This window comes from Anomaloglossus baeobatrachus, chromosome 8 (assembly GCF_048569485.1).
Source record: "Anomaloglossus baeobatrachus isolate aAnoBae1 chromosome 8, aAnoBae1.hap1, whole genome shotgun sequence".
Lineage (NCBI taxonomy): Eukaryota > Metazoa > Chordata > Amphibia > Anura > Aromobatidae > Anomaloglossus > Anomaloglossus baeobatrachus.
The window spans coordinates 177,624,838-177,640,322 of record NC_134360.1 but is presented as its reverse complement, the minus strand read 5'-3'; the positions used below and the strand labels follow the sequence as shown (position 1 = coordinate 177,640,322).

The 15,485-nt window shown below is 50.0% G+C and overlaps 1 protein-coding gene across 4 annotated transcripts in view; it reads left to right on the top strand.

Moving 5' to 3' along the window:
• The window catches only part of PRRC2C (proline rich coiled-coil 2C), a 344,519-nt gene that overhangs the window by 323,097 nt on the left and 5,937 nt on the right, over window positions 1–15,485 (top strand). For all 4 annotated transcript variants that reach the window (XM_075322243.1, XM_075322246.1, XM_075322244.1 and 1 more), the window contains exons 32-33: window positions 12,386–12,492; window positions 13,913–14,048. In XM_075322243.1, the coding sequence (XP_075178358.1) occupies window positions 12,386–12,492; window positions 13,913–14,048 (243 nt within the window). The remainder of the gene's footprint in view (window positions 1–12,385; window positions 12,493–13,912; window positions 14,049–15,485) is intronic.

Sequence of the window (15,485 nt, the reverse complement as noted above, 5' to 3'; positions counted from 1 at the left end):
CGTTCCTCCATCTGATCGTTCTCTAAGCCCTCGGCCTCGTCCACTGGCTCAGCCAAGGATCGTAAACCCAAATGGCGCACGAGAAGACCGCAGGAGATGCTGCCACTAAGTCAGCCTCCTCCTGGCTATCTGGCCACGCCAGCAACGTCCTTGGTCGGTGGCAGGCTCTCCCACTTTGGCGACGTATGGTTTTAACACGTCTCCGATCAGTGGGTGCGAGATACCATCTCCCACGGCTACAGGATAGAATTCTATCCAGCCCGCCAAACAGATTTTTTCTGTCAACTCCCCCCTGCTCCAAGGCCGCCGCCTTCTCACAGGCTGTGGCATTCTTGCAGGCCACTGGAGTAATTGTACCGGTTCCCGACTGGGAACGGTTCTGAGATTTCTGCTTAAATCCATTCCTAGTACCCGAAGAGGGCGGTGCCTTCCGACCTGGATCTCAAGCTTCTCAAGCATGTTCAGGTGCGGCATTTTCGCATGGAGTCTCTGCGATCAATCAATGACCCAAGGAGATTCCCTAGCATCCATCGACATCAGAGATGCCTATCTGCATGTGCCAATCGCAGTTTCACACCAGCATTGGCTACGTTTTGCAATCAGAGTGGTCCAATTCGTGGCTCTTCCCTTGGGGTTAGCCACGGCCCCTCGAGTATTCTCAAGGTCGGGGCAGCTGTGATTGCGGTCCTGCACCTCTAGGGGTTGGCAGTGATCCTTTTGTCCTGGACAGCCTTCTAGTCTGGGCTTCATCCAGTGCAAACTGTTAGCGGAGTGCCTCGCTCACTCTCGCCACTCTAACCAATTCGAGTGGTTTGTCATTCTGTCCAAGTCCACTCTGACTTCGACCCAGAAGTTCACATACCCAGGGACGCAATTCGAGACTCTGTCGGCACTTGTGAAGCTGCCCTTAGTCAAACAGCAGTCCCTCCGCTGGCGGTTGACGTCGTTCCATCAGGCACCTAATACAGGTGCTGGATCAGATGGTGGTGTCAATGGAAGCGATTCCCTTGCCCAGTTCCATCTGCGTCCTCTGCGGCTGGATACTTTCCACTGTTGGAACAAGCGGACTTCCTCCTTCCACGGGGTGGTGGCTTCGCCACAGACCAGGGGCTCGTTTCAGTGGTGGCTTCGGCCCCTCTGTCTCAGGGACGCTCCTTCCTGGCTCCGTCCCGGGTGATCCTCACCAAGATGCTAGTCTATCCGGCTGGGGAGCAGTATTTCTTCGTCGCTCCATTGGGAGACCCAGACGATTGGGGTGTATAGCTACTGCCTCCGGAGGCCACACAAAGCATTACACTAAAAAGTGTAAGGCCCCTCCCCTTCTGGCTATACACCCCCAGTGGGATCACTGGCTCACCAGTTTTCTGCTTTGTGCGAAGGAGGTCAGACATCCACGCATAGCTCCACTGTTTAGTCAGCAGTAGCTGCTGACTATATCGGATGGAAGAAAAGAGGGCCCATATAGGGCCCCCAGCATGCTCCCTTCTCACCCCGCTTGTGGTTTGTAAGGTTGAGGTACCTATTGCTGGTACGGCGGCTGGAGCCCACATGCTGTTTTCCTTCCACATCCCCCTGAGGGGCTCTGAGGAAGTGGGATCTTACCGGCCCCAAAGCCCTGAGGCCGGGCTCCATCCACAGACCCATTGAACCTGCTGGATACGGAGCTGGGTACCGTTCAGGGACATGGCCCTGCACCATTCAGGTACTCTGTGTCCCCGTACACACAGGCACAGCACACTCCAGACTTGCTGGGTGTGCTAGTGCGCCGGGGACAGTAAAGGGTTACAGTCACTGCAGCCTAGCTGAGTGACTTTATGTATGGGGAACTACCGCGCCGGACGCTCCGGGAGCGGCGGCGCGGCTGGGACTTGTAGTGCGCCGGGGACTTAGCGCCGACCGCGCTTTTACGGCGGCGGCGCTTATAAATCCAGTCCCCGGCTTTTGCGGCCTAGCTCCGCTTCGTTCCCGCCCCCACCCTGTCAATCAGGGTAGGGGAGAGACGCTGTACAATCAGCAGCGCCGAGGGCTGGAGCCTTATTTACATGCTCCAGCCCTCTCACTGGACACTGTGGGACGCCGGTTTCCCGCTCTGACTTGGGGGCACGCCCACGGCCCGCCCCTACTCACACGAGCTGGAGAAGACGCCGGCAGCCATTCCTGCAGTCCGAGCTGAGAGATCGGACTCTGGGCAACCAGGCACAGGACTAGGGCGACCACACACCCGCTTATAGGCGGGCGGTAAGCGGCACCTGAAGTGCTGACCCCACTAAATACCGCAGTTGTCCATTTGTATTTTTATGCTTACACTGCATAGGTCGCTATCTTTGGCTATATGCCCTCTTAGATGGCGACACATCAGCAGCAGGAAAGCTGGGGTGCTAAGGCACAGGCTTTCTATGCTGCTTGTATTGCACGTACTGAAGTGTTCATGTGTATTTATGCTTGTATGCTATACACAGCACTGTACGGTCGCTAGTCTGGGCTATTTTCGCCTAGAATGACTAGACTACAGCAGCAGAAAAGCAGGGGTGCTGAGGCACAGGTTTTTTCTATGCTGCTTGTATTGCATGTGCTGCAGTGTTCATTGTACTTTATGCTTGTATGCTATACATTGCATTGTACGGTCGCCATTATTGGCTCTATGTCCTAGATGGCTAGTCGGCAGCAGCATATAAGCAACACAGGCTTTCGATGCTGTTTTTACTGCATTTGATACTATTCCACGGCACTGAACCCCATTGTGTGCAATGCTCCCCTGGAGCACTTGGTCAGCCGGGGTCTCTACTAGACGTGGCCAAAGGAACCACCTGTCAACCCTGTCCAAGGACAGGGATGGAGTTGCAATGGGATAGAGACTTGCAGTCCGGACAGGCCATGGGCAATCTGGATCATTGCTCCCTGGCCACCCTCATTGGGAATAAAATCGGTGCTCCGGGGGGGGTCCCAGGAGGCTCTCTGTATGATGAGGCAGACGTAGCTCATCAGGACTTTGATCCTGACAACGCTCTCAATCCGGATACACCGGATGGTGACGCCATAAGGAATGATCCTATAGCGTCCATCAATGGAATGTTGGATCTTTCTCCCTCAGCTCCCCCAGCGGAGGAGTCAGCTTCACAGCAGGAGAAGTCCCATTTCAGTAGCTCAAACGTATATTGAGTATTTTTCTGGCCACGCTGACTTCAGAGAAGCAGTCCAGGAACACCACGCTTACCAGATAAGCGTTTTCTCCAAACGTCTTAAGGATACACGTTATCCTTTTCCCCCTGACGTGGTCAAGCGCGGGACCCAGGGTCCAAAGGTGGATTCTCCAATCTCCAGGCTTGCGGCTAGAGCTATAGTTGCAGTGGAGATGGGACTTCACTTAAAGATGCCAGACAGATGGACTCTGGTTGAAATCTGTCTATGAGGCTATCGGCGTGTCGGTTGCTCCGGCATTTACAGCCGTATGGGCACCCTAAGCTTTTCAGCTGTTCTTGCACAGCTGGTCTTGAGCATATGTACATTTGTGCCGCAGGGGCGTCCGTAACCTCGCAATGTCTGCATTGCGACTTACCCTATTAATGCTGTCCTGGAAGGACAGTTGAGGTTTCGGTCCTTCCCAAGCTCGGGCAGGTCCCAATTGTCCTCGTCCAGAAGAGCTGAAAAGCCTCAGAGGGGCTCAGTTTCCGGGGGCTCAATCATGCCCAAGGAAGGCAGCCGGAGGAACCGCTACCAAGGCGGTCTCCTCATGACTCTCAGCTCTCTCATCTCTCCGCATCCGCGGTTGATGGCAGACTCGCTCGCCTTTGGCGACATTTAGCTGCCACAGGTCACAGACCGGTGGGTGAGGGACATTGTGCCCACGTGCACAGGACAGAGTTCTGTTCTCGTCCTCCGACTCGATTCTTCAGAACGTCCCCACCTCCCCACCGAGCCGATGCTCTTCTGCAGGCAGAAGGAGTGGTAATCCCTGTTCCTCTTCAGGAACAAGACACGGTTTTCCTCCAATCTGGTTGTGGTGCCAAAAAAGGATGTCTCTTTCCGTTCCGTTCTGGACCTAAAACTGCTCAACAAGCACGTGGAGGCCAGGCGGTTCCGGATGAAACCCTCCGCTCCGTCATTGCCTCAATGTCTCAAGGATATTTCCTAGCATCAATAGACATCAAAGATGCTTATCTCCACGTGCCGATTGCTACAGAGCACCAATGTTTTCTACGTTTCGTGATGGGAGACGACCATCTTCAGTTCGTAGCTCTGCCATTCGGTCTGGCGACAACCCTACGGGTGTTCACCAAGGTCATGGCGGCAGTGGTAGCAGTCTTGCACTCACAGGGACACTCTGTGATCCCTTACTTGGACGATCTACTTGTCAAGGCACCCTCTCAAGAGGCATGCCAACTCAGCCTGAATGTTGCGCTGGAGACTCTCCAGACGTTCGGGTGGATCATCGACTTCTCAAAGTCAAACCTGTCACCGACCCAATCACTAACGTATCTTGGCATGGAGTTTCATACCCTGTCAGCGCTAGTGAAGCTTCCGCTGGACAAGCAGCGGTCACTACAGACTGGGGTGCAGACTCTCCGTCAAGGTCAGTCGCACTCCTTAAGACGCCTCATGCACTTCCTCGGGAAGATGGTGGCGGCAATGGAGGCGGTTCCGTTTGCGCAGTTTCATCTGCGTCCTCTTATCGGGACATTCTCCGCCAATGGGACGGGAAGTCAACATCCCTGAACAGGAAAGTATCCTTTTCGGAAGGACTCTCTGCAATGGTGGCTTCTTCCCACCTCATTATCACAGGGAAGATCCTTCCTACCACCGTCTTGGGCGGTAGTCACGACAGACGCGAGTCTGTCAGGGTGGGGAGCAGTTTTTCTCCACCACAGGGCTCAGGGTACGTGGACTCAGCAGGAGTCCACCCTTCAGATCCATGTTCTGGAAATCAGAGCAGTGTATCTTGCCCTACTAGCCTTCCAGCAGTGGCTGGAAGGAAAGCAGATCCGAATTCAGTCGGTCAACTCCACAGCGGTGGCATACATCAATCACCAAGGAGGGACACGCAGTCGGCAAGCCTTCCAGGAAGTCCGGCGGATTCTGACGTGGGTGGAAGCCACGGCCTCCACCGTATCCGCAGTTCACATTCCCGGCGTAGAAAACTGGGAAGCAGACTTCCTCAGCCGCCAGGGCATGGACGCAGGGGAATGGTCCCTTCACCCGGACGTGTTTCAGGAAATCTGTAGCCGCTGGGGAAGGCCGGACGTCGACCTAATGGCGTCCAGGCACAACAACAAGGTCCCAACCTTCATAGCACGGTCTCGCGATCACAGAACTCTGGCGGCAGACGCCTTAGTGCAAGATTGGTCGCAGTTCCGGCTCCCTTATGTGTTTCCACCTCTGGCACTCTTGCCCAGAGTGCTACGCAAGATCAGATCCGACTGCAGCCGCGTCATACTCGTCGCCCCAGACTGGCCAAGGAGGGCGTGGTATCCGGATCTGTGGCATCTCACGGTCGGCCAACCGTCGGCACTACCAGACCGACCAGACTTACTGTCCCAAGGGCCGTTTTTCCATCGGAATTCTGCGGCCCTGAACCTGACTGTGTGGCCATTGAGTCCTGGATCCTAGGGTCTTCAGGATTATCCCAAGGGGTCGTTGCCACCATGAGACAGGCTAGGAAGCCCACGTCCGCTAAGATCTACCACAGAACGTGGAAGATATTCTTATCCTGGTGCTCTACTCAGGGAGTGTCTCCCTGGCCTTTTGCATTGCCTACCTTTCTTTCTTTCCTGCAATCTGGGTTAGAAAAAGGTTTGTCGCTCGGCTCCCTTAAAGGGCAAGTCTCGGCGCTATCCGTCTTTTTTCAAAAGCGTCTAGCACGGCTTCCTAAGGTGCGCACGTTCCTGCAGGGGGTTTGTCATATTGTACCCCCGTACAAGCGGCCGTTAGATCCATGGGATCTGAACAGGGTACTAGTTGCCCTCCAGAAGCCGCCCTTCGAGCCTCTGAGGGAGGTTTCACTTTCTAGACTATCACAGAAAGTGGCTTTTCTGGTAGCGATCTCATCTCTTCGGAGAGTGTCTGAGCTAGCAGCGCTGTCATCCAAGGCTCCTTTCCTGGTCTTCCACCAGGACAAGGTAGTGCTGCGCCCCATTCAGGAGTTTCTCCCGAAGGTGGTATCCTCTTTTCATCTTAATCAGGATATCTCTTTGCCTTCTTTTTGTCCTCATGCAGTTCATCGGTATGAGAAGAATTTACATTTGTTAGATCTGGTGAGAGCACTCAGAATCTACATTTCCCGCACGGCGCCCCTGCGCCGCTCCGATGCACTCTTTGTCCTTGTCGCTGGTAAGCGCAAAGGGTCGCAGGCTTCCGAAGCCACACTGGCTCGATGGATCAAAGAACCAATTCTTGAAGCCTACCGTTCTGCTGGGCTTCCGGTTCCATCAGGGCTGAAGGCCCATTCTACCAGAGCCGTGGGTGCGTCCTGGGCATTACGACACCAGGCTACGGCTCAACAGGTGTGCCAGGCAGCTACCTGGTCGAGTCTGCACACTTTCACCAAACATTATCAGGTGCATACCTACGCTTCGCCGGACGCCAGCCTAGGTAGAAGAGTCCTGCAGGCGGCGGTTGCCTCCTCGTAGGGGAGAGCTGTTTTGCAGCTCTAACTTGAGGTATTAATTTACCCACCCAGGGACAGCTTTTGGACGTCCCAATCGTCTGGGTCTCCCAATGGAGCGACGAAGAAGAAGGGAATTTTGTTACTTACCGTAAATTCCTTTTCTTCTAGCTCCTATTGGGAGACCCAGCACCCGCCCTGTTGTCCTTCGGGATTTTTGGGTTTTTTCGGGTACACATGTTGTTCATGTTGAACGGTTTTTCAGTTCTCCGATGTTACTCGGAGTGAATTTGTTTAACCAAGTTATTGGCTTTCCTCCTTCTTGCTTTTGCACTAAAACTGGTGAGCCAGTGATCCCACTGGGGGTGTATAGCCAGAAGGGGAGGGGCCTTACACTTTTTAGTGTAATGCTTTGTGTGGCCTCCGGAGGCAGTAGCTATACACCCCAATCGTCTGGGTCTCCCAATAGGAGCTAGAAGAAAAGGAATTTACGGTAAGTAACAAAATTCCCTTCATCTCCACCATGGAGCGCAGGGCACTTGGACTCTGTCCGAATCAGCCCTCTGGATCAATGTGCTGGAAATCAGAGCTGTGTTTCTAGCTCTCTAAGCCTTTCACCATCTGTTGGCGGCCAGGCACATTCGAGTCCAGTCAGACAACGCTACAGCGTTTGCCTACATCAACCTCCAGGGCGGGACACTCAGCCGCCTGGCAATGTTGGAGGTTCATCGCATTCTTCAGTGGACGGAGGACTCCTAGTCCACCATATCCGCAGCCCACATCCCAGACGTGGAAAACTGGGAGGCAGATTGTCTCAGCCGTCAAACCGTGGCTCCACGATCCTCAGGTTTTTGCGGCAGACGCACTGGTTCAAGTTTGGTCCCAGCTTCGTCTGTCTTACGTGTTTCACCCTCTAGTTCTTGCCCAGAGTCCTGCGCAAGATCAGAAAGGAGGGCCGTCGGGTCATTCTCATTACTCCAGACTGACCCAGGCAAGCTTGGTACCCTGACCTGCTCCGTCTGTCCGTAGAGGTGCCATGGCATCTCCCAGACTGTCCAGACCTTCTCTCACGAGGTCCGTCTTTCCGCCAGAACCTGCGGCTCTCAGATTGACGGCGTGGCGTTTGAGTCATGGATCTTGACGACTTCTGGTATCCCTCCTGAAGTCATCTCCACTATGACTCGAGCTCGGAAGTATCCTTTGGCCTTTTGGCCTTGCCGACCCTCCTGTCCCTTCTACAGTCCGGTCTGCAGCTAGGACTATCCCTCAATTCCCTTAAGGGACAGGTCTCGGCTCTGTCAGTGTTGTGCCAGCGGCTTATCGCCCGGCTGGCCCAGGTGCGCTCCTTCATGCAGGGCGCATCTCACATCATTCCGCCTTACCGGCGGCCTTTGGAGCCCTGGGACCTTAATTCGGTCCTCACGGTTTCCGGAAACCCCCCTTTGAGCCTCTTAGGGAGGTTTCTTTGTTTAGTCTTTCACAGAAAGTGGTCTTTCTAGTGGCCATAACTTCCCTCAAGAGAGTCTCTGTTTTGGCTGCACTCTCTTCGGAGTCCTCCCTTCATCAAGACAAGGTGGTTCTCCGTCCGACTCCGGACTTTCTCCCTAAGGTGGTTGCTGCTTCCACCTTAACCGGGGCATTTTCCCTGCCTTCCTTTTGTCCGGCTCCTGTTCATCGCTTTGAAAGGGCGTTGCATACTCTGCATCTGGTGCGGGCGCTCCGGATCTATGTGTCTCGCACCGCTGTTCTTAGGCGGTGCACCTCTCTTTTGTGCTGACCGCTGGTCAGCGTAAGGGCCTCTCGGCATTTAAGCCGACCCTGGCTCGTTGGTTTAGGTCGGCCATTTCCGATACCTACCAGTGTACTCAAGTGCCTCTCCCGCCGGGGATCAAGGCACACTTGACCAGAGCTGTCGGTGCCTCTTAGGCTTTCAGGCCCAGGCTACGGCTCAGCAGGTCTGTCAGACTGCCACTTGGACTAGTCTGCATACCTTTTCGAAGCACTACCAAGTGCATGCTCTTGCTTCGGCAGATGCGAGCTTGGGCAGACGCATCCTTCAGGCGGCTGTCGCCCATTTGTGAAGTTAGGTTTCGCCTACTTCTCAGTTTTTCTGTTTATTCCCACCCATGGACTGCTTTAGAACGTCCCATGGTCTGGGTCTCCCATAAGGAACGATGAAGAAAAAGAGAATTTTGTTACTTACCGTAAATTATTTTTCTTATAGTTCCGACATGGGAGACCCAGCACCCTCCCTGTTGCCTGTTGGCAGGTTTCTTGTTCCGTGTGTTATCACCGGCTGTTGTTGTAGACAGAGGTTCCGGTTGTTCCGGGTTTTGCTCTGTCTCTACTTGTGGGTGGATGTCCTCCTTCAGCTTTTGCACTAAACTGGCTAGGACTGGCTACCAGGGGGTGTATATGCTAGGAGGGAGGAGCTACACGTTTGAGTGTAGTACTTTGTGTGTCCTCCGGAGGCAGAAGCTATACACCCATGGTCTGGGTCTCCCATGTCGGAACTATAAGAAAAAGAATTTACGGTAAGTAACAAAATTCTCTTTATTAATAATAAAATATATAGCAGTGCCACACTATTGCTGCATATAGAAAAAATCAGTCTCCTTTGAAGCATGACCAATGGCAGAATTTCAAGGGAGCTCAGTGATAACGGGCACAGAGGTCTTCAACAGATCTTCGGCTGTGCGATTGTATCACAGAAGCGGCAATGGGTGTCATTGAACAGCATGTCCTCCACTCACTGGTGTGTAAACCTTTTAACGACCGCGTGCAGTAATATTAAGTCCTAAGCAGTCAGTCTACCCCCCCAGCTGGGATCCGCGCACATGTCAGCTTATTTGTACAGCTGTGTGCCTCGCAGGCACAAGTGGAACTGCATTCCACCCGTGCCTGTTAAAGTCTTAAATGGCGCTGTCAAAATGTGACAGCTATTTAAATCCCCGGCGCGGAAAATCTATACTCACCGGGCTCCATCGGCGCTGCAGTGACGTGATCACTGTGAGCCGATGGTTGTCATGGTAGCACAGGGTCATGTGAGACTCCTGTAGCTCACATGACTCCCTTTCTCTTTCACCAGGCTGGCTGCTGCCAGGGACAAGAGGTGAGTGTTTCTGCTGATCTCAGCTGTGTAGCTGTGATCAACAGAAAAGAATGAGCGATCAGGCTGCTGATCCTTATAGTCCCCTGGGGGAACTAGTAAAATAAAAAATAAATAAAAGTTCAAATCACCCCTCATTCACCCCATTGAAAATTAAAGGGTTAAAAAAAATACACATTTGGTATTGCCACGTTCAGAAACGCCTGATTTATCAAAATATAAAATCAATGAATCTGATTGTTAAATGGCGTAGCGGTAAAAAAAAAAATCTAAACTCCAAAATTACGTGTGTTGGTTTCCCCAAATATGCACAAAATGCAATAACAGGTGATCAAAACATAGCATCTGCGCAAAAATGGTACAGTTAAAAATGTCAGCTCGAGACACAAAAAAACAGCAGTCGTTGCGCCATGGATCCCGGAAAATGAGAACGGTATGCGGAAAATGGCGCTACTTTATTTGGACAAGTCTCTGATATTTTTTAACTTTTTAGATAAAAGTAAACCTATACATGTTTAGTGTCTACAAACTCGTACCGACCTGACACATCACACTGACACTTCAGTATTACCATATAGTGAACACCGTGAATAAAATCTCAAAAACTATCATGCACGCTTTTTTTTTTTTTTTTTTTTTTTTTTTTTTTTTTTGCAATTTTTCCGCACTTGGAATTTTTTTGCTGTTTTCCAGTACACTATATGGTAAAACTTATGGTTTCATTTTTTTTTTTTTCCAAAACGTTTTTTATTGATTTTTCAAATTTGTAAAAACATGACAAGTATCATTGCAAAAGAAGAACATTCGTCTGACAAAATGTGACATAGAGGTGGGTGATACCCCAATTTGGAGTTCCATGTTGCTGTTCGATTTAAGATAGTATACAGTAACATTAAACCAAAACATAGGTAATGAAATATAATATAACATATGCAATACAATTCGTTAAATCTCTGTGTCGTCCCTGAATGATTTCAATTTTGCTAGCGTGTCTTGGTATTCCCAACCGTCTCGTCTCCCCCTCCCGCCAGAGCCCCCTCCTAGGTGATTCTCAGTTTACCCAGGCTGTCCTGGATATCGCTCAGGATATACCACTCCGAGTGAACAAAAGGTGCCATCAGGTTAATTATTTCTCCCTGTGTGAATTGGCTTTCAATAAAATGTCTCCATCTCACAAAAAACTTGGCTGTCAACCCATCTTTATCCCTCTCCGCTTCTAGTTTTTCCCACTTCAGAAGGTTGTGTAGTTCGCCCACAACCTCCTTTATGGATGGGCCCTCCCTTTGAATCCAGTGTTTTAAGATGCAACGCTTAGCTATCAAGGCTATGTCATGCATTATTGCGTATTTCCTCTTTTCCTGCGTGCTCGGTCCTCCTCCTACTCCTCCCTCAAAGGAGTGGAAAATCCACACCATTAAGTCTAGTTTGCTGAAAATTCCCCATGTTGACTGGGCAAATAGTCTGACTTGGTTCCAGAACCTAGCGATTGTCTCACATTCCCATAGCCCATGCAGCATATCCGTTTTTTCTTTTTGACACTTAGGACACCACCTATCCCTACCTGGTATGTTGAAACCTATAATGGCCCTATGTAGAATTCTGAATTGAGTGTCTCTCCATCTCTCATTGGTAATGTGTTTCCGCACTTGTACCCATCCTCTCAGTATATCATCCACCACTTCTTCCCTTCCCAATTGTTTCCCCCACGCTTTTAAAGTCCGACTATATGGTTTCATTTTAAAAGTACAACTCGTCCCGCAAGGAATAAACCCTTATATGGCAAGATTGATGTAAAAATAAAAAAGGTACAGCTCTCGGAAGAAGGGTGACGAAAAAAAATGGAAAATCGTCTGGGATGAAGGGGTTAATGCCGCTGTCAGTTTAACAGTGGCACTTACCAGTTCAACAGTCGCTAGTGTAGCTCTTCTCTACTGTTGCTCTTGGTGGCTGGTCCACAGCCATTACCTGCCGGGTATGGGGTGAACTCGTGCTGCTGCCCACTCTATACATCCAATATTGACTTGTATCGGGCATGTGCGGTGGACGTCAGGTGTTAAAGGGGTGTTTGAGGATTAGATGCACGTCGCTGCTTTTTTTTTTTTTTTTCCTGAAACATTCACTATACTGGGGCTGAACTGCTCTACCAAACACAATCCACGGCGCGGTTTGTGAGAAGACGGCCATTAACTTTATTTTCTTCTGCTAATACACCTTTAAGGTTTTCTTTATTTTCCTCTTTCCAGTAGATCTACAGATTCTTGCACGCGTTTCTGCCCATAGATATACTGCCACTCTTGTCCGTGGGTCATGTCCATCTTTTCAGTTTGTCCTGCAGTGCAACAATTAGTTTCTGGAAAAACTGATTTCTTGTTTCTAATCTTGTACCGCCCCCTTAAAATTGTCCCAGTTGTATTAGTAGTATTCAGTGCTCGCCTTCATTGTCACTTGCGGTTTTATTCTTTTGTCTGGCTCTTTGCAGTGTCGCTCACTTTGTTGCATTAACTCGGTGCTTTGTATTACTGCACAGTGTGAATCTCTAGTATTTGAGTGTAGAAACACCTCTCCTGACAGCGGAAATGTCACCACAATGGTAGTCCTACGTCCTGTAGGTTGTATTGTTCCCCGTCCTGTCTATTTACTGATGGTTATGAATATAATGTGTATCTCCTTCTGTATAGGTGACGGAGTTAGATCTTAAGCCTTACGGCAGTGGTTTGGACCATGTCAAGCCTGGTACTCCTCCTGTAGGCGGAAGAAGCACTACACCTACTTCCAGTCCTTTCCGGTAAGTCGTATTTTTTCATCTAATTACTGCACTTTGCATATTTAAAAAAAAATTAAAGGGAACCGGTCACTACTTTTTTTTCGCTATAAGCTGCGGCCACCACCACCAGGCTCTTATATACAGTATTCTAACATGCTGTATATAAGAGCCCAGACCACTGTGAGAACATAAACACTTTATATAGCTTACCTAACGGTCGCACGGTTGGTCATATGGGTGTCTCCGTTGTCCGGTGCCAGCGCCTCCTCTTTCGGCCATCTTCGTCCTCTTTCTGACTCCTGTGTGCATGACGCGTCTACGTCATACACACTCGCCGGTCCTGCTCAGGCGCACTACAACACTTTGATCTGCCCTGCTCAGGACCTGAATGACGGCGAGTGTGGATGACGTCGGACGCGTCATGCACCGCGGTCTCAGAAGAAGGACAAAGATGGCCGAAAGGGGCGGCGCCGGAGGCCAGAGACTCCTCCGTGACCATATTCCACTGCAGCGCAACAGTTAGGTAAGTTATATAAAGTGTTTGTTCTCACAGCGGCCTGGGCTCTTATATACAGCATGTTAGAATGCTTTATATAAGAGCCCGGTGGTGGTGACCGCAGCTTATAGCCAAGAAAAAGTGGTGACAGGTTCCCTTTAACGTAAAAATGAATAACTCCTTCCAGGGAAGTGGGCACTAGGTTTGTTTTGTTTTTTCGTTTTTTTGTCTTTTTTTTTCTTCATCATCTGAGACCAGTGTAATGTAGAGGCAGAAACCCTAATTCCAAAGATGTATCATTTACTAGGCTGCTGGCTGTGGTTTTGATAAAATCCCTATTTTTAATTGCTGAAGATCTCAGTTGTGGAATGCTGATAATCCCGCCCACACCACTGATTAACAGCTTTCTGTGTACACTGTGCATAGGCAGAAAGCTATCAATCGGGTGGGGTTATACAGAACTCATGAATATAGAAGGCTACTATCTTGCAGCAGGTTTATTAGCTAGTGATCTCCTGATGGGCATCACGGTGGCTCAGTGGTTAGCACTGCAGTCTTGCAGCACAGGGGTCCTGGGTTCAAATCCCACCAAGGACACCATCTGCAAGGAGTTGGTATGTTCTCCCCATGTTGTGTGGGTTTCCTCCAAGTTCTCCGGTTTCCTCCCACACGCCAAAGACATACAGATAGGGAATGTAGATTGTGAGCCCCAATGGGGACAGTGTTGCTGATGTATATCAAGCGCTGGTGAATTAATACTACTTTATAAGTGAGTAAAATAATTGATTTTGTATCAAAACTACAGCGTGAAGCCCAGTAAGTTACACATTACTGGAATCGGGGTTTCTGTCTCTACATTATGGTGGTATCCTGGTGACACTTATTGTAGATGTGATTCATTACTTGCACAGCCAGCATTATAGTCCATGCTTTGTCTTCCTCCAGGGCCAGTTCCACCAGCCCCAATAGCCAGTCAAGTAAAATGAGCAGCTTAATGTACCAGAAGCATCAGTTTCAGTCATCTGCGGCCAGTGTAAGGATGGGCCAGCCTCCGTTCCCCGCACCACAGTTCCCTCCTCAGGTAAGGAACATGCCAAAGATTTCTGCTTGTCCCATCAGATATACACTGGGTGTGTTATTTGCAGTAGATTCTCCCAACTCACCCGATTTGTATTCATCTGCAGAATTGTACAGACCAGTTTCCATGCCCTGGGTTTAGGGATCCACCTTGGTTTCTCCTGCTACATGTGGATAGGGTTATGGCAGCTCGCAGCCAGCCACCGGTGGTGTACTTTAAAGGGAAAGTGTCATCAGAATATGATGGTTTCAATCAGGTTTATGAATGAAAAATTGCCAATTAATAAAACTTTGCAGTCTTGGAAGCTTCACATGGGCCTCTGGGGCTTTTTATACCAATACTTCATGCTTTATCAGGAAACAAATTAGATTAGCCACAGTGAACAGACCCATACCATATCCTTTGTATTGAAGGGGAGGTGCACAGTGCGCCGTGAAATCTATGTATCATTGTAATCCTGCCTCTGGTGATAGGCACCCTGCTGAAAACTGTGTTCATCCGCCCCTGTATGCTGGCCTTTGACCCCATTGCCGCCTATTCCTTTCTGTCCAGTGCATGCGCAGTAGCATTGGGAAGTATTTGATCAGCTCATCACTAAGATGGCATCGGAGTCAGCGCCTGCGCAAAGCACACTTAACGGTGCCATCTTATTGAATGTCTCCTGATTCCTACATGTCTAATTCTGTTGAAATCCAACATGTCTGACCATTTTTTTCCACAAGTGTATGCAAGCAGTGGAGATTCAGGATGTCTCCATACACACAGATGGTCATTACTGGATTCACACATCCCCGTTTGTCACAAACTGTTGTCTCCCAACCTGACCCAAACAGCATCGCAGGAGACCCGCGGCCGTACAGTGACCTTTCAATGTGAATCCAGCCTAATGTGTAGGGAACCTTAAGGATACCGTCTGCACACTGTCTGTTACGATGTGGGTTTGCACCATGGATTTTGCTCTTTGAAGTACAGTTTGTGAAATCTGTAATATATCACTGATTTTCCTTTGCAAAAATTTGCAAGTTTTTACTACAGATTTTGTCACTGGTTATCCGCTGTGATGACAAACTTCTGTTGTAACCACCATTAGCTCCAATCTCCCTCCATATGTTAGTCTTGTTATTAAATCAAAGGCTGAGTGGAGACTTAATAGCAGTCTACAAATATCTGAAAGGCAGTCACAGTGCAGAGGGAACTACCCTATTATCCTTAGCACAAGGAAGTACAAGAAGCAATGGGATGAAACTTAAAGGAAGGAGATTCAGATTAGAAATTACGAAAAACTTTCTGACCAGTGAGGGCAGTCAGGGAGAGGAACAGGCTACCACGGGAGGTAGTGAGGGCAGTCAGGGAGTGGTACAGGCTACTAAGGGAGGTGGTGAGGGCAGTCAGGGAATGGAACAGGCTACCACGGGAGGTAGTGAGGGCAGTCAGGGAGTG